Here is a 26,769-nt window from a genome sequence, read left to right on the forward strand (position 1 = left end):
ATAGATAAATACAACCCAACAGTGAACTAAAATACATAAATATGCCTTTAGAAGTTTACAAAGTCCATAAATAAATAAATAAATAAAATAAAATAAAAGCTAAATTTTCCAAGCCTCCAACATCTTTGAATTCAGTTTGTTGACAATCTGCAAATGACAAAAATTAAAGTTATCTTCTTTGCATTAAATCATTTCAATGTGACTTTGAGTAGAAAGATAGAGAATAGGATGCAATTTACCTTGAAAAAGATTTTAGATAGATGATAATGAAATCTCAATCTCCTCGTCATCTTCATCTTACAGCAAAAAAGTATATATCACAATATGTTATTAATATAACATATAGTAAGTATGAATAACAATTTAAAAAAAAAATTAAAGATAACAAATCTATACCTTAATCTTGCCCTTTAATCTATAGTGTGAACGAATCTAAGTTGATTTGCATATCAAAGCTTGTACTGTCTCAACACCCAATTTAAAATGATAAGTATCAACAACTCTATCCCTTGTTGAGAATGTAGATTATGATACAACTGTGCCAATTGGAATTATTTATGATGCCTACAACCATTCTTGATAATATGCGATATTTCATTTGGTTGCTCTTCCACCATGTTATAATATTGAATGTCCGGTTAGTTGAACAAATCTTTATACCATCCTTTAGATATTTATCTAAATATGACTTTACACATTCTTACTTATTTTTTTAGAGACATAAGTAATAAAATCGAGCTACCTACTATATATACTTGATCCAAATTCATGATCTGTTCTTGAACTGCTACTTTCCCCTGCTGAAGTCGCTCTCTCCAATCTAAATGTGCCACCTGCACCTTCAATTTGGTCAATACATGCAACATATTCCTCATACAATTCAAATAACAAAACACAAACATATGAAATATTTTGCCAACTCTTACCTCTATCATAAATCATGGGATATGCAAACTCTATACCAAAAAATTTCATCATTTGATCCATAATTTCAGCAAATGTCATTAGCCGATTACATTCCCCCAAATACTTGTTAAAATTTGCTTTCATTTTTCTAGTCGTCTCTCTAAGAATTTGGTCAGAAGCAACTAAGTTGTCATCTATAGCACCTTCTTTATGATGATCAACTTTTCTAGATCCCATTCATTAATTGAATTGTAGAATGTGTCAACAATTTCAAAAGTTGCATGAGAATGAGGTAAATGTCGGAAACTTAGAACATGCTTCTTTAACCTATAGCTACAGTCCACATAATGTGTAGTAACAACCATATAAGAAATTATTTGGTTCTTTGACTTCCGTTAGTATGGAGTAAAATTGATTCAGTTTATACTTTTCAATGTATTTTGTAACTTTTTTTCTCGTACATTAACATTATGTCACTATGATCAACTATTCTTGAATATTTTAAATAAAAATGTGGCATTGACTTTAAAACTAGATTAAAACCAAATTTTTTTACAATTGAAAATGATTTCTCATTGATCAAAATGTAGTGTGATATACTTTCTCGTACTTTAGAATTATCATACATAAATATTGTTAAACTAATTATAATAATCTACTATAAAATAGAAGATACGAGAATCCTCATTTTCTCGTAATTAAATTAGATGAGAAATAGTTACAATATAATGGTCTGATTTCTTTTATATGGATTATAGTAATTTAGTGTTCATAGGAGGACAAAATAAACAACAATAAACAACAACAGGATTAAATATTGTTTGAAGTATGGTCATAGCAATGGAGATTGCTAATGACATTCATCAATAATAAGAGCCATGGGTTTTGTCTCACCCCCCTTCGGACCAATAGCCCTACGTGCTTGGGTTTCTAGATATTGTATCCTTGTTTTTATTTTTAATTTTGGTCCACATTGATCTCTTTGATCGTTGATCCTTTATCAACCAATTGAATCATTTAACGTCACCAAAGTGTCGTTAGATTTGCCTCATCAAGCTGCTCAATTTAGCTATAAGTATGATATAATTGAAGGTTGTTTGGTCTATCAATTTATGTTCATAAGTTATAATTATAATTTAAGTGTTCGATTTGAGCTCATTTAAAGTTGGATTGAATCATTTGTAGTATTGATATATTTGTCTCACATAGATGTTTAGTTCGTTTATAACTTTACATAAATCAAAGTTGGGATGATCCTAAATTTAATTTTGAAAGTTTTCAATTAAAATATTGCCTCGAGATTTAAGCTAATCTCTATACTCACATTAGAAGTAAAATAAATATAGTGGAAAGTCCAATTATGATGGTTGCTAGTAACCACTAGTTGTAAGGGGAAACCCTCCCTATGTACATAATTTATTTATGTGTGGTTCTCGATCAATCCTTTTCTCAAAATTTTTGCAAATAACTAAGACATTACATATTATATAATAGTCTTGTATTGATGAAGAAAACTAATACATTTAAATTTATCAATAAATTTATAAGTACTATTAAAAATTAGAAAAATATGACTCTTATAATCGATGACATATGATAATTCTATTGACACCGACATATGACTAAGTCAATTCACGTTGACCTTAATGTTGATGGTGTGTGTTGGCCTTATAGGTGATGCTGTGTGTCTACCGTATTGGCAATATCAGATGAAGGATGATAATTGAATGATGGCTATCAAAGGATCATAGTCATGCAAATGATGGTTAAGGTGGTGGTTGGACGATGGTGATTCAAAAATAGTAGTTCCATGATGATAGTTGAACGGATGTTGTTTGATTGCGGTTGAGCGGAGCTCTAGGAAGCTTTTGAGTTCCCTCATCTCTAGTCTAGCTCCTAGGACGACTCCAACCCCTTCCTCACAGAGAGTAATGGTTTATTTATAGTTTTCAAAGTGCAATATTTTGATAAATTTAACCATAATCAAAACATTAACTTGGACAATTCGTATTAAACTCCTGATCTCAATCTAATATTTTAGCATTTTAAGTGTCTTAATGATGTCAGAGCTAATTAACCATGGAATTTTTAAAATATATTAAGCAGTTTTACAGATATATTTTAATATTATTTATTTATTGAAATGACATATAACCAATTATAAAAATTTATGTATTAGAAGTATAAATGTATAAAAAATTTATGGTATGCATGTAAATTCATCAAAATTAAATCATAATCATCTGAACATATGATAATAATCAAAATAAACTAATTGAGAAAATTTGTTTAAAATATTTTATAAATCTATTTTAAGATTAATATATGAAACAAATACTTAATTAAAAATTATTTTATAATTATCTTGTTGTAAGCTTGTGTTGCTCAATTTTTCCACATAAAGCAACACTTCATCTTTAATTAAAGAGGATAAAAGAAGCTAGATCAATAAACTTTTAAGCAAAACTATGGTTTAAATTTGCCAAACTATGATTAGTTAAGATAATGACATATTAACGTTATTACATAATACTTAGAGTTGGCATAGAATAGATAGAGCATTTAAAACTCTTAGACAATAGATTAATACTTGTAGTACAATAATATGCCCGTGGCGTGAGTGGGGCCTACACTAATGCCCTCAAGTCAAACTCTTCAAATTATAAGTAGAGTAGGGCTGAGCTCGAGCTCATATAATATATAAGCTTGAATTTAGATTGAACCTCAAATTCGTAACTCAGTAAGCTCGTTAGTGAGTTGAGTTCGAGCTGACTTGTGAGCCAGTTTGACTCACTTAAATCTGAACATTGATAAAATCAAAGGCCAAGCTAATAATTGTTAGTTGACTAGACATCGTTAAACATAGAGGGGGGACCATTACAAAAGCATTTTCTTTTATTAAATAAGATTTTTTTATGATTATGAAATTGAATTTTATATTTTATAAGTTATTGTTTATTATTTTAAAAAAAAAATCTATAGGCGTCTGACTTGGACATATGAAAAGGAAGCAATGTTCTATGGGCGGCAGGTCAAACCTATATCTAAGAATGTAGGATTAAAAAAATATATAATTTATGCTACATTGCCTAATTTATTCAGAGTTCTGTTTGAGTTGATGCATTTAAAATACGTTTATTTATGAAATATAATATATTTTCTTACTCAAAAATATAATATATGTTAATTTTTATGATTTATTTTATTGACGGTAAATTAAATACAACAAAAATAATTTCATTTCTTCATTTATTTCTTAAATGAAAAATGAATCTATCTATTTGTCTCTTTGTCTCTCTACTCTTTAGAAGATCAATTTTGGATGAAGTAGAGGATACGATAAGTGATGATGATGATAAGTGATGGAGGTCGCAAATGAAGGCAAGAATGCCAGTGGAGAGATTGAGATTTGCTGAGGATGATGATAGTGGAAAAGATAGGGTCGTCGATTTGAATCGACCTGATATGAATGAATTTAGAAAATGCAAAAAAATAAGCTTTTTAGAATTTTTTTCAAATTATCCAAAAAAAAAAATGCAATTAAATAATTAAAAACCTAAACCAATGCATCCATTTGTTTCATTTATATTAACACAAATTGAGTTCCTCACTCATTTAATCTCTAGCATCAAAATCTATTCATGAGGACAAAAGTAGGATGATATAAGTGGGGCTGTGGGGGTGACATCAAAATATGTTAAACCTTATAAATACCTTCTCACTATAAAGAAAAAAGGGCTTCTTGGGCAAGCCTTATCGGGCCATGGGCATTCAAAGGTAAAAGGAGGCGACCACAAGAACAACTTCATCTACTTTTAGTTGAGTCTCACTATTGCTCAAAAACTTACTCTTATTTCTTTTATTTTGAATATAATTAGGGCTGCAAACGAACCGAGCCGAGCCGAGTATGTGAGTGTTCATGTTTGTGTTCATTTAATATTATGTTGTTCCAAGTTTGGTTCATGTTTGTTCGAGCTTTATTATTTGTGTTCATGTTTGGTTGATTTAAATTAACAAGTGTTCATGTTCGGTTCATGTTCAGTTCATGTTCAGTTCATGTTCGTTTGTTTAGTGCTTATCGAGCTTTAAACAAACAAACATGAACGAGCTATAAACGAGCTCTACTTTTAAATGTTTATTAACTTAACAAACGAGCTTTATCGAGCTTCCTAACAAACGATTACATCGAGCATGTTCACGAACATATTTAACGAATTTTTTTTTAACTATCAAACAAACATGTTCATGAACATATCTATGAACAAACACATTTATAATAAAAGCAATTGTTTATGTAACTAAGGCAATGATTTATAACCAAATCTCATCTTCACAGAATTTTACTAATAGCAACATTAATAAAGGTAATAATTTATAAATAAATAGCCATATAAAGCTACAATTACTTAGACAGCAAGTTAAACAATATTTGATACCTGCAGCAATCACACGAATCGAGCTTTTATCGAGATTCTTATCGATCTTAATGTCGACTTTGTTCACGAACTTCAAAAGATGTTGTTCGCTAACGTAAATGAATTGAACGCATTAGTATTCAAGTTTGTTTATTTAAGAATCGAGTATTTAAAATATTGTTCAAGTTTGTTTGTTTAGTTAATTAAACGATCACAAACGAGCTTTAATCGAACCGAACAACGAGTAGCTCGCCGAACGTTTGGTTCGTTTGCAGCCCTAAATATAATATAGCTCCAACCTCCCATGCATTTCTTATGTTTCTTTGTTCTCTCTTTGAAATGAGCTCAACATAATTGGAATCCTCTCTATGTAATTCTGAGGCATAATGAAACTCATTAGACTTTAGTTATCTCTATATGATGAACCATCATAAAACTCTTTTATGGAAAGATTATTCTATGTGGACGCCAAACGCCGTCTGGAGACTAACCAGAATACGCCACATCACCCCTTCGCTCGGTACCGCAGCTTGATATTGCTCAGTACCGCGACTCGGTACCGCTGACATGACTGCACCTGATTCGCCTTCGAACGTAAAACTTTGCTCGACCTCCGCACAGAATAATTTGTCCTACAACTAACTGATCTTTTTCCTTTCTCTCTCTCTACCTCATAATAAATAAATTTTAATTTTCTCACCTAACCTTTGTACTTTAAACTTTGACATCACACGCTTCCTCCTAACTTCTAGGATAGATGAGATAATATGGTCCACAAAGAAGTCTAGCATCCGGCCAACAAGCACATGATTTGCAAAGGTCCTACCAAGGGTGATAGAGAAAAATTTTTAGTCTACATATCCTAATCCAAATATTTGTTAATTTGTCAATAAGCCCAAGGGAAAAAATATTATAATTAACCAATCATTAAAATTTAAATTATTTTATTATATAGTAATTGAAATATAAAAAACTACATCAAATATTTTTCTCCACAGAGGGGCCGACGACTATTATTTTTATACAAATTTACTAAATTATTTTTTAGGGTCAGTACAATACAAAAATATTGTTTTCACATGGAGAGCTGTCATTGACTCACACAATTCCCCGGTTAGACAAAGAATCAAACACCTTGCAAACAACCAAGTCTGAGTCTTCTAGATTTCAACCGTGGCAATAGACTCCCATCTCCAACAGAGCAAGACTAATAAATTACTCTAAGAAACAGTGAACGATACGAAAATACCAAATCAAAAGATTCACTTCAGTACAATTTAGAGCAATTTACATATCGTTTTATCTTCAAATTTGTAGCCGAGAAAGAAAAAAACAGTTTATGCAACCTTAGTATCATATTGAAAGATCAGACAAGCTCCTAGTTTACATAGTGTCACAAACAAAAGGTCTCTCCGAGAACCAAAAAGGAAAATAAAAAAATGAAGAAAGACGCTTTTCGAGGAACACGCTCTCCTCAGCTCGGTAGACAGAGGAAGGAGGAGAGCGTGCTCGAAAAGTAGAGATAGATAAAGGTTTGCCTTTTCGATGGAGTTCTTCGATTTAGAGATGGAAACGAGAGCCAGTGATGACGAAGCAGGCGACTCGGAAGCCGGAAAGAAGGGCAGAGAGCGCGAGGAATGCAAAACCTCCAAAACCAAGCGCGACGGAGATGTAAGCCTGCACGCAGAAGGCACCGGCGGCGTCGCAAGAGCCATGGCCATGCAAATCCCTTGCCACCCCTGTCCCCGTCGCCTCAGCGGCAAGAAGCATATACGCAAACACCTGATGCGCATTCCCACAAACTAATCAGAAAACCAGATTTGATGCCCAAAATCTTAAAAAAATTCAAGGAACATACCTGATCGTGGCTGAAATCGAACCAGAGCTGCACCGGCTCGGGAAGGAGGGTTTCGCCCTTCAGGATCTCCCAAACAGAAGCAGACATCTCGAAGAGGCAGTAGATGGAAACGATCGAGTTGGCTGCCAGGACGAAGCGGAAACTGGGGAAGTGCAGCCAGGAAGGAGAGCCTTGGGAGCGAGAGGAGTTGGAGGCCATGAATATTGCGGCTGCAAGTGAGAAGCAGAATGCAGCAAAGCGGAGGAGGAGGATAAGAGCGTTGAGACGGCGAAGCTTCTGCTCTGAAACAGTCGATTGGAATGGAATCTGGCGGTGGTGGACGACGGCTGGGGACCGGAGGTCGCCGTTGCGGAGAGGAGATGGCATCGTAGGCGGCGTAGAGGGGAAGAAGTCATGTGAAAGCGAGAAGCTTATGGTTGCGGGTTTGGGAAGGAAAAAGAAAAGGGAGAGTATCAGCAAAGAAGGTTTTTTGATTTGGTTTAAGGGGTCGTTGTTGGAGTCACGAGACAAGCGAGAGATGTGAAGGGCTATTTATTTCTTCTTTCCCCTCGCTGTCCGCGTGTGAAAGGTGGGAGGAAGGGACGGATAATAAATAACCAGGTGGGGCTTTGTTCATCAATTTATTCTTCTCCTATCTTTCTTCAATCTCTGTGTAGGCTTCCTTCGCTGGAAGGAAGAAGAAGAAGAAAAGGGCGAATAAAGAATGAGGGTTTGGTTTGGGGTGTGAAAAGGCGCGGCTTTGCGACGGTAGAACACGCAAAAGTCTGGGGTGCGGTGCAGCGCGGTGGGGCCGTCACCGTCCGGCGGCCGAGTTATTTGTTAAAAAAATAGGAGCCGCGTCATTTAATGCTCTGCTTATCGATTACCCCCGGTGACGATTAGCCCCGGTGACGATTAGCAGCGCTTTACCTTATTTGCCGCAAAGTTCCTTTGTAACCTTAGCTTTCTGTTCTGTTCTGTTTTTTTGTTTGATATTCTTTGGTAAAATAATCCAAACTCCAAATTTGATTGATTGTTATTATTTTAACGATATAGGTCAATTTAGAAGTCATCTATCATGAAGGTCTCTAGTCTCTGGGAGGAATTTAACTATGGTACTACTTTACATATGAAAAGGTGGCTTTCATATTGTATTGAGGACAAATTCTTCTTCTCCTTAGGCTTACTGTCACTTTTAGAACATAGTTGCCATGCCACAATGATACACATTTACAGGCTAAGTTGATTTCATTTTTTTATGAGGAAAATTGAAAGTTACCCCGCACTCTTTAATTGTGTCTAACATTGGTTGTTATAATCAAGGTTGTGAAAGTTGGATCAGACAAAGAACCAGAAGAATGAGAGGTTAAGGTTCGACCTGTCTGTACGGATATCTAGCTCACATACAGAGAACTTCGGGCCTCATATGCTGGTCTGGTGGAACTTCGGGCCTCAAATTGTGGTCCGATACAACTCTGGGCCTCAAGTGGTGGTCCGCCAGAACTCCGGGTTTCAGGTGGTGGTCCGACGGAACTCCAGGCCTCAGGTTGTGGTCCGACAGAACTCCAGGCCTCAGGTGGTGGTCCGACAGAACTTCGACGTCAAGTGGTGGTCCTGCGGAACTCCGGACAATAGTCAAGGAGGAGCTATGGGCAAGAGCAATCTCCAATCTCTCTTTTGCTCTATTGCTTAGGCTTCGAGGGTCTCTTTTCAAGAGGAAAGAGGGGTCTATTTATAGATTTCATAGAGTGTCTTGACCCGTAAATATGAGAATGATCAAGGGTAAATGGGGAGTGGTTTGGATGGACGGCCGATGTTGAATCCCTTTATTGTGGACCATTTGCTAGTCATTTGAAGGTCTTAGTGATGTTGGAATTCCGTGATCTTGAGCTTGTTGCATTCGCCTCGCTAGGTTGCTTCGATTATAAGAATGTCACGTTTGGAAACCATTTGGTAATCCAAATTATGGTTTGAATCTTCTAACAATTCTTTAGATCCTTGATTTGGACCCATTTGGTCTCGGATTGAGTCAAATTTGGTGTCGTTGGGTTTGTATTTTCGAGACATTCAGTTAGAATATAAGTTTGTTGAAATTAGAGTTTGGATTGTCCCAATTTTAATTTCAAAAGTTTCCAACTTGATATTGCCTCGAGATTCATGCCCGATCAAGATAATTTTTTATGATGTATAAGTAATAAAAATTTATACATTATAAATTCATAATATTAAAAATTTATATTATAACTATTATAATATATATTATAGCAAATTTATAATACATATTATCCAAATTTGTAGTCCAACTGAGCCCAAATAAGTCCAAATTCACATTCTAGATAATTCATGCAATTTTTTTAGTCCCACATCATAGGAGTTTGAGATTGTTGCCTTGAATCCTTTATAAAATGTGAATTAAACACTTTTTACAAAACAACTTATGATTGTTGAAAAATGCAACAAAGTTCTTTAGCTCTCTAAGTTATAGAAACTCCACTACATAGACAAAATGGAGTCATATTTATAATTTTGTTAGAAGGACCTTTTGATAAATTTGATTATAATCTGAAACACTTCATCGATCGATCTATATTGATCATCATGATCATAAATCATTTATTCAAATTTTTAGTATTTTAATGTTGAATGACATTGAGTTCATTAAACTCGTCGAGTTGATTAGCTCGATGTGATTGTAATCATATAAGATTTGAATATTGTTTAGTTTTCAATTCATATTATGAAGCTTTCAAATATGCTGTAAGTAATTGAATATTATTCGTTTTGACTTGGAACATATCACTTGTAGCATCAATAATTTTTCTGTTTGCCGTTCAGTTTTACAGCAAATTAATTAAAATCAGAGCTTGGATGATACTAAATTTAGGTTTTATTTGGAATAGCTTTCTTACTATCTTGTTTTTTAGATTGCAACCATAATTTATATTTGATAACTATTTTTTTTACTTTGAAAAAATATTTGTATTAAAAAATTGATTTCTATAGTGGAGCCAATTTAATTTTTAAAAAAACTTCCCTCAACTTTTTATTCATTCCTAAAAATATTTTCGGCTGATCAAATTAATTTTCAGCAAAGAAAAGAATATTGAACATCTTAGTACAAAACAAAATAACTAAGTATACTTTTCAATTTTCAATTTCTGTTAAAAAGGCATCTTAGGGGGTGGGAAAATTTATTATATTACAAGATGGATATTCTATTTTGTATTTTTTGATAATAATATATTACAATTTCATTTGAAATCAAGTCAAATTAGATTATAATGAACAATAAAGAATTTCTAACAAATTGCTTATTAGAGTATTCATAGTCCCATAAAATTCTCTCGTATGATTCTCATTTTCTGATTCTCATTTTATGTTTAGTAAGGATTAAATGTTGTAGAAACCCAGATCTTCTAAGGGATTTAAAGTAAATTAAAATAACAATGTTAGCTTGAGTGGTGTCTCTTTGAAGCCGATCAAAGAACTTTCCTTCCACAATGATCCATATATAAACTTTTCCTCTCTCATATAAAGAAGTTTTTGCAAGAGTCAACTACATTTCCTGCCGACAGCCAAAAAAAAAAAAATTCATTTGGGACGGCTTTCTTACTGCTTCTTAAAGCAGCTTTTTAGTATAATTTTTTTTAATTTTTATACTAGAAAACTCCTTTAAGAAACAATAAAAAAACCGTATCAAACGAAGCCTAAATATTTGACACACTGAGTTTGCATAACAGGGATTGATCAGTGCAATCCATGGAGTTATTAAGCTTAATTTCTCACTCTCTTTCTCTTAGTGCTAACATATCAAAGACTTTTTGGGCTATGGGTGGGCAACATAGCACTTTTCTAGCTTTTCAAACATACACAGTTTGATCAGGACTAGTATAGTTTATATATAAAAAGTTTGATCAGGTGATGGCTACACATTCCAACAGATTTTGCATCAGTTGGATGATTAGGGAATTTGCCTGATACTTTAGATGGGTCTTTAAGTTTTGTTTTAAATACCATTCCTATTGTCACTAATCAAACTGGCACTATCTCTTGATAGGATAAAAAGAAAATCTATTCTGCTACCTTCATTTATGATTTCTTCAAAGAGGAGAACATACTCTGTTGGCCTAAATATGTTTGGCATAAGCATCATGCGTTGAAATATTCTGTATTTGTCTGGCTGGTTATTAAAGGTCTTAAAACTGAAGATGAATTAATGAAAAGGAATGTCACCATTGATTTAATTTGTCCCTTTTGCTTTGTCAATTATGAAACTAAAATGCATCTTCTTTTTTAATGTGATTGCTCTTTTGCTATTCTTCAAAAGTTTATACCTTCTTAAGACAAATTCTTTATGAGACCAAATCTCTCTCAAGACTTGGAATTTGTGGAGGAAAGGACTTTCACGGTGAAAGATAAAAAAAATTATTACTTTCTAATTGCATGTTGTTCTACGTATTTCTTATGGAGCTACTTTGTGCTATCATATAAGAGAGCGGTTGACCGAAAACTTTCAACCTAGAAATATTGGGATACTATAAAAACAATTTGTCATTACTGGAGATCTTTTTTAGTGGTTATTGTATGGCAATGAGTTCCTTTTAGGGTTTTTGTCTTTTAAAAGTCCCTTTCTGGAGGAGGTTCTTTTTTCTTTGAATTTGGAGGGGATGGTTTCTTTTGGCCGAATCTATCGGGCTGCCTTTTCTCAAGCAAAAATCTGATGAAGCTGTTCAATTCTTAAAGGATTTTGATTTGTCTTGGATGATGATGATCATCTCATCAATTCAAATTTCTACCTCTTGGATGGTCTCTGGGCAACCAGGGGTGTCTGTTGCTTTAAAATGCTGATATTAACTTTCAAATTTCTAAGTCCAGACATTTATGCTTTTGACCTTTGTATTTTCCTTCACATTCTGCTGTAAGCCTAATAATTCTCTTTTGAATCAAAGCTCTTTTACAGTCTTCTTATTGCGTTTTGGATGATGAGCTTCTTCATGTTTTGGTAGCTGCTCATCTTCAATTTTCTCTTATATAGCAGCTCATTTGTAACTCTTCTTGTTGATTAATACAAGGGCTTTGCCCGCAATTACCAGAAAAAAATTTTAATAACATTTTAATTTGTTTTTTCTTGTATGTTAATTAATAGGCAAAAATTTAAGAAGAATCTTGGGCAAAGTTTAAATTATGCGAAGGAGTAAAATTTTATAAAAATTTAAGAAGAAGCAAACTAGTCAAACTATTTGTCTAACTTTATAAAAATTTTAAGAAGCAAATAAGTCAAACTAGAACCGTACGATTTTGGTTGTTGTTGGAATGTTGCTTATGAGTTCATAAATTTAATATAAATTTTTGTTGTTTAAATTTAGTTTGTCCTAATTTTTTGAGGAAAAAAGAATTTTAATAACATTAAGTGAGCACCAGACTTAAGCGATAAAAATACAACCTACCTAATTTAAGTAGTATTTTCTTTAAAGCTAACTAACATAAATTGATCAATGAACAATTTAAAATGATATAAAACATGAATAACTTACTATTTAATAATAAATTAAATAAATAATAAAAATAATTTTTTAAAAAAATATTTGAGCTAGAGCAAAATTGCCCGTTAAAAGGGCCATTTTTTCACTAATGATCCTTTAAGCAGAGAGTTTATCGTCTGTTAACCTAGTTTTAATTTTTTTAATGCATCCTTAATCAACTAATGATATTGCTAATAATGATTAGTGAAAATAAGGATAGAATTAATCAAATTATTTGGTGTCTTCAGAATTAGCCAAACTAGCAAACTAGCTAAATTGTTTTACTAATTTATTTCTTCTTAAATTTTTATATAATTTTGCTCCTTCACATAATTTAAAACTTTGACAAAGATTCTTCTTCAAATTTTGCCTAATTAATATCAAACTAACAAAAAAAATATGTATTTTATTGATTCAGTATCGCTCTGTTTCTTTACTTCTTAGGAGAGAGCTACACCTTACCAGCGAACGTGGAAGCCTGTGGCGCTACCCCCGCTTTGCATGTTCGCCACCTCTGCTCTTCTCCCTTCAGCACTCTTCTCAATAGCTTAGAATATATATATATTTGCCTCTTCATCCCCCTTTCAACATCGCAATATTTTCCCATTTTTTTTCTCTGCGTAAACCCTCTTCACATTCGCTGTTCATTAACAACAAATTCCTCTCATGGCTTCCAACCTCAACCCTGCCTACGCCTACACTGTTGTGTACGTCAAAGATGTGGCCAAATCGGTGGCTTTCTACGCCAAAGCCTTCGGCTACAACGTTCGTCGCCTCGACCAATCGCACAGGTGATCAGCTTGTGAAGATTTTTTTTTTTTGGGAACTTCGGAGCCAATTCATTCTTTTATCTTAAGTTTCTGTGAGATAATTTCATTTCCTAACTGAAATATTGCGAGTTTTAGATGGGGAGAGTTGGAGAGCGGGCATACGACAATAGCTTTCACGCCGGAGCACCAAAGAGAGACTGACGAGAAGAGCGGTTCGGTGCAGAAGCCGGTCGGGCCGAAAGAGAGGCAGCAGGTCGAAGTCTGCTTCGCCTTCGCGGACGTGGACGCCGCTTACAAGACGGCGGTGGAGAGCGGCGCAGTGCCGGTGAGCCCGCCGGAGGACAAGGAGTGGGGGCAGAGGGTCGGCTATGTTCGAGATATCGATGGCATTGTTGTGCGCCTTGGAAGCTATGTTAAGGAGCCCAGTTCTTCTCATTAACCGACCACGAGACTTTTGTAGTGTTGTGGTTCAGGAATAAAAGATCTCCGATTTCTCTGCTCGAGTTTGATAGATCTGTTAAATAAGTTTTATGTGTGCGGTTATGTTTGACTAGTTTTAATCAGATTTATTTTATAGGTCGAACATACATAAACTTTTATTCAATAATGTGCAGTTTGATAAAAAAAAAATTAATTATGTTTATATACACAAAATATGATCATCAATAGGTCAACAAAGATCCCTTGATCTTGTTTTAATGTCTTTATTACAATTTTTTTTAAAAATTAATATTAAGATTGATAAATCATCAAAAAGTTATCTTGATTGGGCATGAATCTCGAAGCAAAATCAAATTGAAAACTTCTGAAATTAAATTCGGGACCATGCAAATTCTGATTTCAATAAACTTATAGTTGAATTAAACATCTCAAAAAGACGAACTTAATGACACCAAATTCAACTCATGACTCCAAATGGGTCCAAATCAACGGTTTAAGTGAATTTAGAAGTTTCAAACTATAAGTTGGATGACCATATGATTTCCAAAGTGACATGCTTCTAGTCGGATCGAGCGGCCGACAAGACGAATTCAATGTGCCCCAGATTGCCAAATTATAATATTACTAAAACATTCAAATGCCTAGTAAATGATCCAGGATCAAGGGATCAATATTGGTCATTCATCTGAAACACTCTTAACATATTCTTAATCTTTCCACTATTTACTAGCCATGCCACCCTCAAAAAATTATAAATAGACTCTCCCCATCTATTCTTCATAAAAAGGGGACGATGAGAAGGAGCAGAAAAAGGAAGAGAAATTTGAGATCTCTCTTGCCACCAAGTCCTTCCTCGACCACCGTCTGGAATTCCGTCGGACTTATGTCGAACCATCGACAATCATCGGACTATCGTTGAACTTCCGCCAGGCCATTAACTGATGTCGGACTTCCGCATGGCCACCGACTTATGCTGTAATTCTGCCTGGCCATGTATTGAAGTTGGATTTACATAGGACCAATGACTATCACCAGTTATGCTGACCTTCGTCACCAGACAATGATCTTTATGATCACTGTCACTCTTAGACTATGTTCCTTCCAACTTCCGTCGCCAGACTACGGTCTTTCCGATTTTCATCACTAGTTAACAGTCTTCCTAATCACAATCGCCCGCTGACTACGAACTTTTTGACCTCCGTCGAGACAATGACCATTCTGACCATTGTCGCCCGCCGACCATGATCTTTCTAATCACCGTCGCCTACCAACTACTGTCTTTCTGACCTCCATCACTAGACTATGATCTTTCTAATCACTGTCGCTTGTTGACAACGATCTTTCCTACCTTTGTCATCATACAATGGTCTTTCTAACCATTGTCGCCTGCCAACTATTATCTTTCAGACCTCCGTCGTCGTACAACCGTCTTTTTCACCACTATCGCCAGTCGACTATGGTTCTTCTGACCACCGTCATCCACGAACTACGGTTCTTCTGACCACCATCACCCAACTACGATTTTTCCGACCTTAGTCTTCCGTCGACAATGGTCATGCTAACTAAACCAACATGGCAATACTGATTCTTCAATTTCTACTTTGTAATGCACTCTATATGATATATATTTGTTACATCAAACAAAGGCCCTCCATGCCTTCCTCCCAAGGAAGGGCCTCATTTGTAATTGACTGTGAATACTAGGGATTCATTCAAATTGGATTAGACCTCATAATTTTCCCCCCATTTCAGGGGTTTCTATGTAAAATTTTGATGTCTCTTATGAACGCTACACCATCTCTTTAATTTGATTTTGTGTTGGATTTTTATATAAAGTTAAGACATTAAATTTTATATTTCTCTATCGCCGTGAATATTCCAGGATGCAATAACGAATATTCAAATTTTGATTTTAGTAATACAATCTAAACGAGAAGTTTTGACAAAATGAACTTGGCTGCATTTTTTATTCAAGCCCAAATGAGCTTAAATCAATAATTTAAAATATAGTTAAAATTTTTACAATAATATTTGAGGGGTTAAATGATCTTTGAACCCTACATACATGTGATCATTAAAACTTCTAGATATATAAAAAATGATTTATGATCAAGAAAATTAATATATAATCCTCTAATTGTGTATTTGATTATTTTAATTAAAATTACTAAATTGTTATTCTTTGATGTCTCTTGAAAGATTTAATGTTCATCATGAATCTCAAAGCATTTTTAGAAATTTTACATAGAATTTTCGTTCTCCCCTATTAACTTTTCTTATCTCTGCGTATGTTAATCTTTGGGCAATGTTAAAATGAGAATTCTTATCTTCCACATTTTCTAGCAGGTATCACATGAATATGTGCATATGTGCATGCATACTTACAAGTATTTATATGTACATGCATACATATGCATGCTCACATACTTACAAACGCCTCAATACCCGAATACGCAATTTTAAACATTGGTTTTATCAACTCTCAAAGATGTTGAATGCATGTCACGATCGATGGGTAGAATTCTGTCAGGAGTACACTTATACCTTAGACATAAGGCGGGAGTTGAGAATAAAGCTGCTGATGCTCTCAGTCGTCGTATGATGACTACCACTGAGATGAGAGCCGAAGTCGTGGGTTTTGACCCAATAAAGAGGGACTATTTGGAATGCCCCGACTTCAAGGAGACTTACTCTCTCCTGTCCACGGGCAGCACACACCTTGTGAACGATTTCCTTATGGAGGATGGTCATCTCTTCAAAGCTCAAAAGCTTTGCATCCCTAGCACCTCCCTGGGAATTTCTTGTTCAGGAACTCCACGTCGGCGGCCTCGCTGGGCACTTTGGTCGAGATAAGACGATAGAAGCCGTGGAGTATCATTTTTATTGGCCCAGTCTAAAGAGGGATGTCGGTAGGATGGAGCTAGCCAAACACCGCAAGCAAAACACTGGTCTTTACACCTCTCCCCTCTGCCTGTCCCCAGTTGTTCGTGGCAGGACGTTAGCATGAACTTTATCTTAGGTCTGCGGTCTGCCCAAGATTATCCATATGAATGACGCCATATGTGTTGTAGTAGATCAATTCTCCAAAATGGCCCATTTCCTACCTTGCTCCAAAACATCTAACGCCTCCCACATTGCTAAACTCTATTTCAACGAGGTCGTCCGCTTACATGGGTTACCCAAGACCATTGTATCGGATAGGGATGTTAAATTCACCTGCTATTTTTGGAAAACCCTTTGGATGAAATTGGGCACTAAATTGCAATTCTCCACAGCCTTTCATCCACAAACTGATGGTCAAATTGAGGTAGTCAATAGGAGCTTAGGCAATATGTTACGATCCCTGGTAAGCGAGCATATTAAGGATTGGGATTCCATTCTCCCCACAGTTGAGTTTGCCTATAATAATTATTTGAACCGAACCACTGGCCTAAGTCCTGAAATTGTTTATGTGTTCAAACCTAGACAACCACTAGACCTCATACTCATGTGCTATAGGTATGAGATTTCTGAGTCTGCATCATCATTTGCATCACATATGCATGAACTTTATAAAGAAATTACACGACAAATTGAAAAGAGCAATAATGATTATAAATTGTATGCCAATCTTAAACGAAAATTTAAAACTTTTGAGGTTGGTGAGTCCATGATGGTGCAAATTCGTCTGGAATGGTTCCCGCAGGGAACAATTAAGAAGTTGCATGCTAAAAGTACTGGACCATTCAAGATAATTAAGAAAATCAATGATAATGCTTATGTAGTAGATCTGCCTGCAGAATTCAACATCAATCCCCTAACATAAAAGATCTAGTTGCATATGAAGGTCCTGATTTCAACCCATCAAATCCACTCATACAACAGCCTTGTGTGACCCTACCATGTGGGAGCCCAAACCTATCTCCACTCCCAAACATTCCCAAATCACCCATGGCAAAGAAGGTTGACACGATTCTGAGTGATGAGATCATCTCCACAAGGGAATGTGGATGATGGAGGTACTTGATCAGGTGGAGAGGCAAGGCTGAGTCAGAGGATACGTGGTTGGATCGCGAGGAGATGCAGCAGATTGACCCCGACGTATTAGAAATTTATGAGAGCACCCGGGACGCTTACTCGATGGAGTCGAGCTTCTTCCCACACCGGGAAAATGATGGGGACATTGGAGCTTAGAAAGTCTATCAGAGACGTAGACGTCAATCTACGGCCACGATTGAGTCGATGTATTTCTGAGTCATATTATGTATTTTATAATGTATTTGTTTTGTTATTTTATGTTGTATTTGTTTTGATATTTTTTCCCCTTTTATCCCTTACTTAAGGAAGGTTATTTATAAGCCCAAAGGGCATGTTCGTCTTTTATTTTCGAGTCCTTTGTATGAGACTATATATAGTCCTTATGTTCTCTTTTCATGTTTAATGAATGAAATGATAAAAATTTTTCATTGCTTGAGTTCTTTGTAAGATCTTGAGAGTGCTTGGGAGAGAAACCACTAGGAGAGGGAAATCAGATCACCCACCTACCTTGGAGACGGCTGGGTTCGTGGTTCTTCTTCACTATCTCTTCGTCCTCTTTCCTTAATCCCCTAGCTGCTGGCCCAAGGTCTTCTCGAGTCCCTAAGTCGGCGGCCACCTAAATTCCCACACCACCGGCCGCCTAGATCCAACCCCACCCCATCCACGGCCAAGCTCCACCGCCGACCCATCCCCTTGGCTTCCCCCATCTCCACTTGCCACCAAGTCTTTCCTAAATTAGATTTCATAATTTTGGTAACTCTATTAATGATCAAATTCAAATCAATTTGAATTTGAAATAGTTACCTAATTTATAAATCCTATTTTAAGAAACTTATGTAATCATATCCTATTTAAATTTTGAATTAAGATAGGATGAGATCTTTCTTTCCAAACTTAATTTAGTAATTTAAGCATTGAATGCCTCATTAAACCCCTCCGTCCCTCTATAGCCGTCTACTCCCTATGGCTTTGAATTAGGAATTATTTCCTAAAAGCCCACCTCCCCTCCTGGAAACAATTCAAACTCCCTCCCCTCTTTGGCCAAAATCCCCCATATCCCTACCTATTTAATTTCCTTCCAAAGATCATCTCTCCTCTTTGGAATTAAATTAAATCCCCTCCCCCCCCCAACCCTCTATTGCCGCCACCCCTCTCTCTTTCCCCCTTTCTTAATTTCTCCCAATCAAGGGATTAATTAGGGAATTGCTTGAATCACTTTCCTTCTCCAAAATCTGAACCAAATTTAATTCCCCCTCCCTCCTTCCTTGGCCGGCCATCCCCTCCTCTCCCCTTCAATTTTTTTTGAGAGAAACTTCTCTCTCTAGTGGAGCTTCAAGGGATCGACATTGATCTTTGTCTACGCATCATTCTTTCAAAGCCAATGAATGGCCGATCCGGAGCTTGACGATGGATTCACTTACGACGAACAAGGCAACGTCAACATCCTCTGCTCCACCTTCTTTGATTTCAACCCGGAAGTTGATTTTTCCATTAAAGAGTACGTGGACCGCATCATCTTCACGCTTTCAGAGGCAATTGACGAGCAACTTGCCAACGTCCAATGGCAAATCATTTTTGAACCATCCCAAGGGTGAACTTCTTCCCCTTTTCATTTAATTTCCTAATCCATTAATCTTGTAGGTGATGATCAAGTCACAAGGAGCCGTGCTTCGCCTTCTGCCTCTACTTAGTAAACGTAGGATTGAGTGCATTTTCTATGTTGCTATCTTATTGTTAGATTAGAGATTTTATTGAAAACTACTTAGCATGTTGTTGAGATTCTAAGTTATTTTGATAATTCAAGTGTTTGGCATGTGATTTGGCCTAAGCGTAGCTACCCCTCTTACATTTTATTTTATCGTTTTGATTGCTAATAGTCTTAATCGTAATTGTTCTTATCAAAATCGTACAAGTTCTTAACGCATACATTCAAAAGTATTGTAGCCCTACACCAGTTATACTTTATTTGCTTCAATGTATCCTGGATTTCACTTCTTTTGTGTAGAAATAGAATTATTTGTTTTTCTTCTAAACGCAAAAATGACATATGCAAAGCTTCGTGCAAATTCAGGAATTACCTGAAATTACAATTCAATTAATCTATTGCATTACTTTGATGATTACATACTACTCGTCAACGACTTTATGTTTCATTTAAAAAGTACAACTCATTCGTATATGTTTCATAACCCATGAACTGTGTCAGAATTAATTTATTGAAGAAGTTGCATTCATGCCCAATGATTGAATAAGTTAGGAAGGAATTTTTACCTATTTTTTATGGTTTTTTTCGAGCTATGTCATGCTTTCAAGGATTGCTTTTACTCCAGTTGCTGCTTCACAATTTTTTAATATATCATATCACCTCTCCTGGACATGAGGTTAGTTATTTCGTTTTACCTCCTCAATTAAGTTTGCATTCCCATGTTGTAATTGTTTGTTTTGCCCTAATTGGAACAACCTGCTCACATGATTTTCCCCACCTTCCTCAAGAGTTCCTATAGTTTGGAGGTGTTCCTATTTCTATACACCTGCCAGTGCCTTCTGTTTTTGAGTTGCCAAACCAAGTTACGTACTTTCTTAATTTCTTTGGCTAATATTCTTTAATACTTGGATAATATTTCTTGTTTTGAAACTTATAATACTTCCATAATCATAAAGAGTGAAGATGATTCAACATTTTCTGAATCATTTGTTTATTAAAAACTTCTCCTTTCATCTTGGTTAGCAACTATGATGTGCTTGGCTGTCACAGTTGGTGCTTACATCCTTACTTTTTTGTATGTCTTCTCATTAATATATAATTTTTAATGGCACTTTAATAAATTTATTTTTTAACGGTTAACTCTTCAAGACCGAGTTATTGGTCTGATGCTTGTATGACCATTATGTAAAGCTCCCTCAATATTTCAATATTGCTATTATAAGTGTAATATAATATATATAATGCCTTCCTATTCATAAATAATCTAATTGATATTGATTTGGTTAGTTCTTAGTTCTTTATTTATAAATATGTAAAAGAATCTTAGAGTGAAAGAAAAGTTCTTTGTTTATGATGATCAATGTTGTTTGAATGATTCTCCTTTAATTTAAGACTTATTTTCATACTAATCTTTTACAATCGCTTTCTAGTATTTCAGATTTTGCAATATTTATGAATTGCATTTGGTTTCATTCTCCAAATTGGTAGTATAATATGAGTTGGGTGGTATGGTTACTAATGCATATGGTTGCTCTAATGGTTATGTTCCAAATTTTTTATTTCATTTCAACTAGTATTATTCATTGCATATTATATAAAAATCTTCAAATTCTTTTTTTAATGAATTATATGTGATTTGATCCATGCATTCGGGATAAGCGTGCAAGTTAATATTACAGATTTTTTTCTTGTCATTTATTTACCTTTTTCTTTTCTACATATATTTATTATTTGGTAAAATTCATCATCACTGTCATCATTGTCACGATATATGCGAGCTTTTATTCATGTTTTTTATGAATATTTCTATTTACATTTTTAAATAATTTTTCTTAACTTAATCTCATGGTTCTTTCTTTTTCCTATTAAGTGTTTAAGTTCGCCATTTTATTATTATTGCCACTTCAATAACTTAATCATGTTTATTTTTTGCTTTGATCTTAAATATAAAGTTAACATGTTAGATGCTTTATTTTTGATGAATTTTATAACCTGAAAGTTCTAATGCCGGCTTTACAAACAAATTAAATAAAGGGTTGTTGACCTCACTTTTGGTGAGGTCGATCTTCCCCTAGGATTCTCCTAAAATTTAGGGCCCTTTACCGTAGTGTAGAAGTCACCTCTAGGAGTACATTTAGGTGGACGCCGAATGACATAGCGTCGACTCAAACTCATTCGGCTTAAGTTAACACACTTTAAATTAATTAAAATTAAATCAACACCAAGAAACCAAACCGAACCCAATCCGACGTCAATAACTTTGATTAATGCTGGCTAGTTCGTTTCAAATTTAATTTGAATTAAATTAGTGTTACTTAAAACAAATATTTAAATCAAAAAATAAAGTTGACACTAATTGAACTTAACCAAATTCACACTCAAATTTGATATTGAAATAATCTCAATCAGCTTCCATTTATTTAATTAAGTGTATTTTAAATTTAAAATAAAATCAGTTTGATCAAAATCATGCTAAATTGAGTTATGTGGGTCAAGGCTATCTCTCAATACCATCGTCGACCAATTAAATTGAATTGAATCAAACCCGAATTAATTAAAACTAAGCTAACTTTAATTAAACACATTCCATCGACATCATCAAATCATTTTTGAGTTAAATTAACTCGATTTGAGTTTAATATAACTGTCCCAATCTAACCTGCCTTGGCTAGATCTAAACCGAATCACTGCAAAATCATTATATTTCGAACAAATTTAAGTTAAATGAATTTTAAATAAATTTATTTATACTTTTGATTATATATCTCAAATCAGCCATTTAAGTGCTTGTAATACCCTAAGATAAAGAGGTATAAGATTGTCTTCATCCCCTAAAGGCATTAGAGCATAAAGGAGGCCGGTTCCAAACATCTTCCCCATTCGGACATGATTGCGTGCGTGAGAGAGGAGGGAATGATGGCGTGCGTGTCTCCTTCTCTCTTTTTTCTGGCCCTTTGATTCTTGCATACCTTTTACCTCTCCTTGCATGCCTTCCATTTAAACTACATGACTACACAACTTCTTTCTCAACTAAGCCATGCTACGTCTCTTATTTTCTAAAGCTAAATGGCTGCATATATATTCCTTATTGGCTACAGTTAACTAAGTGAAATGGAATTGTATTATTCAGTAATTTATTTTTTTAATTAAAGTTCATTATTGGACTGATATATGTTATAGCTGGAGTTTATTTTAATAACTAGCAGCAAACCCTTTTCTATCTAAATATATGTGGCTTGTCATCTCTCTTTTACATCATATAAGGGATTGCATTAGTTATACAAAGAAATAAGCTTCTTAGTATGACAATAAGAAAAACATATTTTGGGAAAAATCTCATTCAATAGAGAAGTTAGCCTTTTCCGATTTATGCATTTATATATACATAGATATGTTTTACCTTTGTGAAGAACCATTCTAAAGCTACTGGCCTGTTTTTTTAAAGAAATGAAATGAGGTTACCATGTGATTTGGTTTGTACAGTGACTCTTATATTCTTAATAATCTCATGTTTGGTGATAAAAAAAAAAAAGAAAAAATAATATCATATTGTTAATGGCTAAGAATTACAGTAGTTGCTAAGATAGTTGTGGTTGTAACTTGTAAGTGTTTGGTGATTTCTTATATCAATCCCAAATCATTACAGCATAATTGGATCTTAGATGTTTCATTATCTTAGATTCAATATTAAAGTCTGTTATGATGAACACCACATACATTAATTTCATAAATTGCTTAGTAAATCTTGTTTGAAATTTTCGTCACTCATGGTTGATATGAGAACTAACTCATAGACTTTATGGAAACACCCAAGATAGAGTGGTATTACCATTCATTTGAACTTTTTAAGAAAAAAGATTTTACTTGTTTATGTTAGTTGCTAAATAGTTCATATTCTTTTGAAATTAATTGTAGAAATTCTCATATACCATATGTATGAACTGGAGGATGCTCGATTGTTTCATTCTCATTGATTACTTAATCTGATATACTGGTAGCCAATAGCAAGAGATTTCTTATAAAAGATCAATTTACATTAATGGTGATTCTGATGTGAAATCACCAGGAATTGTAAGGAAATAATAAAATTATTGTAAGCTTGCTTATTTAAGAGGTTTTAGAAATCTAAAATTTATTTTAGAATTTTCTAAGTGAGGAAAGGGGTGATTTAAACTCCCAAAATATTCTCAAAATAGTCAAGGAGGGGGCCCGGCGGTTTAGGGGGCTTAGCGAGTAATTAATGGGGGGGGGGCACTTATCTCTTTATGAAATTGTTGGATGTCCCTTAGAGGTGGGAGTTGGTTGGGTAAATCTTTTGGGAAAACGTCAGCAAAGGTTTCAAGGAGGGGTCCTCTTATGGAACAAGTTCTTCCAGATCCGTACTTACTTTCCGAGCTACTAAGGTGTATAGAGGTGAACCTAATCCTAATTCAGTGTCCAGGTCTTTGGCGGTCAAGAGATTTAGACTGATGCTGGGTTTAAGGGGGGTAGGTTTCACTTCCTCTTTTGTGGGCTTAGGTTGCGATGGCAAAAGCTTAATTTTCATACCATCGTGCTCAAACATGCAGGTGTTTGATCTCCTGTAGATATGAACGTCGTTGTCGAAAAGCCAAGGACAGCCAAGGATGATCTGACTAACGTCCATGGTTAAACCATCACACCATATCTTTTCCTTGTATCCCATAAATTCAATGGAGATAAGGCTCCTCTCCTTCACTTCAAAGGCGGTCGAGTTGATCCAAGCGACCTTGTAGGGGTTCGGGTGCGGAGTTGTTTTTAGGTGTAGCTTAGTGATCATAGCAGATGAGACAATATTAATACAACATCCACTGTCGATGATCACCTTACAGTTCTTATCATTGATCATGGTGAAAGTAATGGAAGATGGAAGTTCTACGCCAATCATCACTCAGTTTAGGTTTCGATAAAAAAGCACATCTAACAACTTGTAGGTCTAGGTGATCCATCTTCTGTAGGTAGTGTATTACGGCAGTGTCTTCCTCCCAGAATAAGTCTTTTTCGTCATCAATGTGATGAACTAGTTCGGTATCCGATGCATCCTCCTCATCAATGACTTCCTCAATCATGGTTACCTTATATGGGCTTGAACATTGAGAAGCGGTGTGTCCATACCCATGACATCTGAAACATTTTGTTCCCACGAAGGTTTTGGGCGCTCACGTTCAGGGGTTTTGTTTTTAAAGTCATAATGGGGTGGGAATTGTCCAGCAGTGGGTCCACCAATCGTGGGACCATGTGATTTGTTTTGGGTTTGGTTGGAGGAAGGTTTAAAAGGGTTCGAGCGGAAGTCTTGGCCTTTCGAATGGGCATGGTTCTTGGATTCTTCTAGGTCTAGCACAAGACTACGAACGGCCTCTAAGGTTGTGATTCCTCTAGCATGCAGTTATACTTATAGGAATACAGATCAATTCAAAACAATACTAGAAAATACAATAAAGCAAAATGTAATGTAATAATAATCCACAGGTTAATATCAAGAGTTTTCACCTCGAGTTCCCTTTCTCGCTCACGCTCTATGAGGGGCTTTAGCGGAGAGAGATCTTTAGCAAACCAAATGATGCCACTAGGAGGGTGATGACACCGATGGTCTTGATCCATAGGAGATTCACCGGAGAAGGAAGCACATGTGGACGTTCGATGAGTTGCCACTGTTCGGATGGTCTTTGTTCGTCAATCGTCTCGGAGAGATGAAATAATATACGATATACGTAGTTTTCGACATAATCTTCAAATTCCTAGTCGGGATCAAAGAAGGGCGATTGAAGGATGTCAATTTGCCCTTGAGAATTGTACACAAATCCGTGGTCGACTTCAAGATCGGCCATCCCAGAACATGGGAGTATTTATGATTGTGAACCTTGGAGGAGCTGTCGGTGAGCAAGGGGAGAAGGAAGGAGAGGTAGCGGACCGGGGTGCTTGGGTGGAGGAGGGATAAAGCGAAGGGAGGCTATGGTTTAAGGCTAGGGAGGTGGTGAAGAGGTTTTAGAAAATCTGAAATTTATTTTAGAATTTTCAAGGGAAGAAAGGGGTGATTTGAACTCCCAAAATATTCTCCAAATAGTCGAGGGGGCCGACGGCTTATGTGGCTTAGGGAGTAATTAATTTGAATTAGGAAATTGATTAGGGAGGAAAATAGGAAGGTAGGGGGGCATATGGGGAGGGGTGTCAAGGTTTAATGCATGTGGGCCCAAAGGAGTTAATTATAGATTTGAATCAAAACTGAAATTGAATTAGGGAAGCTTCTTAAGTGGGTTTTAACAATAGGAAAGTAATTAGAATTCAAATATTTAATTGAATTCAAATAAAGATACTTTCCTAAATACTAATGTGCTATTTTAGAATGATAATTAAAGTAGTTTGAAATTTGAAATTCAAACTTTGGGGCAAGGTAGGCCAGTGGCTAAGGGAGGACTAGGGAGGGGAACCGACGGTTGGAGGGTGGGGGCCGGCGGCTGGACTGGTGGGGTGGGCTATCCAGCGGCTTGGGGTGGTGGAGAGGGTCAGTTAAGGGGAGAATGGAGGGGACGGTGGGGAAGATTAGGCCGGCGGCTAGGCACCAAGGGGAGGGGGTGGTCGGTGGCTTGAAGTACGGGCAAAGTCGAACCATGAGCCCGGAGCACCTCTGCGACTGGTGGGTATTGCTTTGCCCACGCCTTGGGACTTCGCTACTCAAGAACTCACAAGCTCGAGAGAATAAATCTGAAATTTTATTAAGCAATCATTGAAAACTAATACAAAGATTATGGGCACTATATATAGGCCTCTACAACGAATAAAACTCAAATACACATATGCCCTCCAGGCTACAACTCGCTAAAGTTCCTTCATAGGGGTACTAAGGTCAACTAAAACAAATAATGAAAATAATACTAATGATCATAAAATAACTCAGAAATAAATGCTCCTAATCGTGGCCGTCGATCTGCGAGGGTTTGATAAATGTGCTGGAATCTTCTACTGTTGTCCTTATCAGATTCATTTTATTTATCTCTCTCCCTCTTCTGGCTCTCTCTCGCATGCTAAAACTTCTTAGTGACGCTCTTTCTTAAACTGAAATCTCTTGTTTGTGAAAAAAAAATTCTCTTCTTAAGTTAAACTTCTGTCCAAAGGCTGCAAGATTCTCCTAAACCAATCA

General features: G+C 35.6%; 2 protein-coding genes across 2 annotated transcripts; one reads left to right on the forward strand and one right to left on the reverse strand.

Annotated features, from left to right (window-relative positions):
- Positions 1 to 6,567: 6,567 nt before the first annotated feature.
- LOC110107239 (CASP-like protein 4C1) lies at positions 6,568 to 7,849 on the reverse strand. Its single transcript, XM_020837435.2, has 2 exons — positions 7,180 to 7,849; positions 6,568 to 7,103 (listed from the first exon to the last, which is right to left on the reverse strand). Exons 1-2 carry the CDS (start codon positions 7,543 to 7,545, stop codon positions 6,882 to 6,884), a joined length of 588 nt encoding a protein of 195 aa, XP_020693094.1. The 5' UTR covers positions 7,546 to 7,849; the 3' UTR covers positions 6,568 to 6,881.
- A 5,303-nt stretch (positions 7,850 to 13,152) lies between these two features.
- LOC110107275 lies at positions 13,153 to 13,889 on the forward strand. Its single transcript, XM_020837479.2, has 2 exons — positions 13,153 to 13,471; positions 13,586 to 13,889. The coding sequence occupies exons 1-2, from the start codon at positions 13,347 to 13,349 to the stop codon at positions 13,887 to 13,889; spliced, it is 429 nt and encodes a 142-aa protein (XP_020693138.1). The 5' UTR covers positions 13,153 to 13,346.
- The last annotated feature ends 12,880 nt before the right edge of the window (positions 13,890 to 26,769 follow it).

Source organism: Dendrobium catenatum, unplaced genomic scaffold, assembly GCF_001605985.2.
Source record: "Dendrobium catenatum unplaced genomic scaffold, ASM160598v2 fragScaff_scaffold_43, whole genome shotgun sequence".
Classification (NCBI taxonomy): domain Eukaryota; kingdom Viridiplantae; phylum Streptophyta; class Magnoliopsida; order Asparagales; family Orchidaceae; genus Dendrobium; species Dendrobium catenatum.

Excerpts from the sequence above, each read along its gene's own strand:
- LOC110107239 (XM_020837435.2), bottom strand. The coding sequence starts at position 7,545 with ATGCCATCTCCTCTCCGCAACGGCGACCTCCGGTCCCCAGCCGTCGTC. Across the intron at positions 7,104-7,179 it reads TCGATTTCAGCCACGATCAG|GTGTTTGCGTATATGCTTCT; the intron begins GTATGTTCCTTG and ends AATGCGCATCAG.
- LOC110107275 (XM_020837479.2), top strand. The coding sequence starts at position 13,347 with ATGGCTTCCAACCTCAACCCTGCCTACGCCTACACTGTTGTGTACGTC. Across the intron at positions 13,472-13,585 it reads CGCCTCGACCAATCGCACAG|ATGGGGAGAGTTGGAGAGCG; the intron begins GTGATCAGCTTG and ends TGCGAGTTTTAG.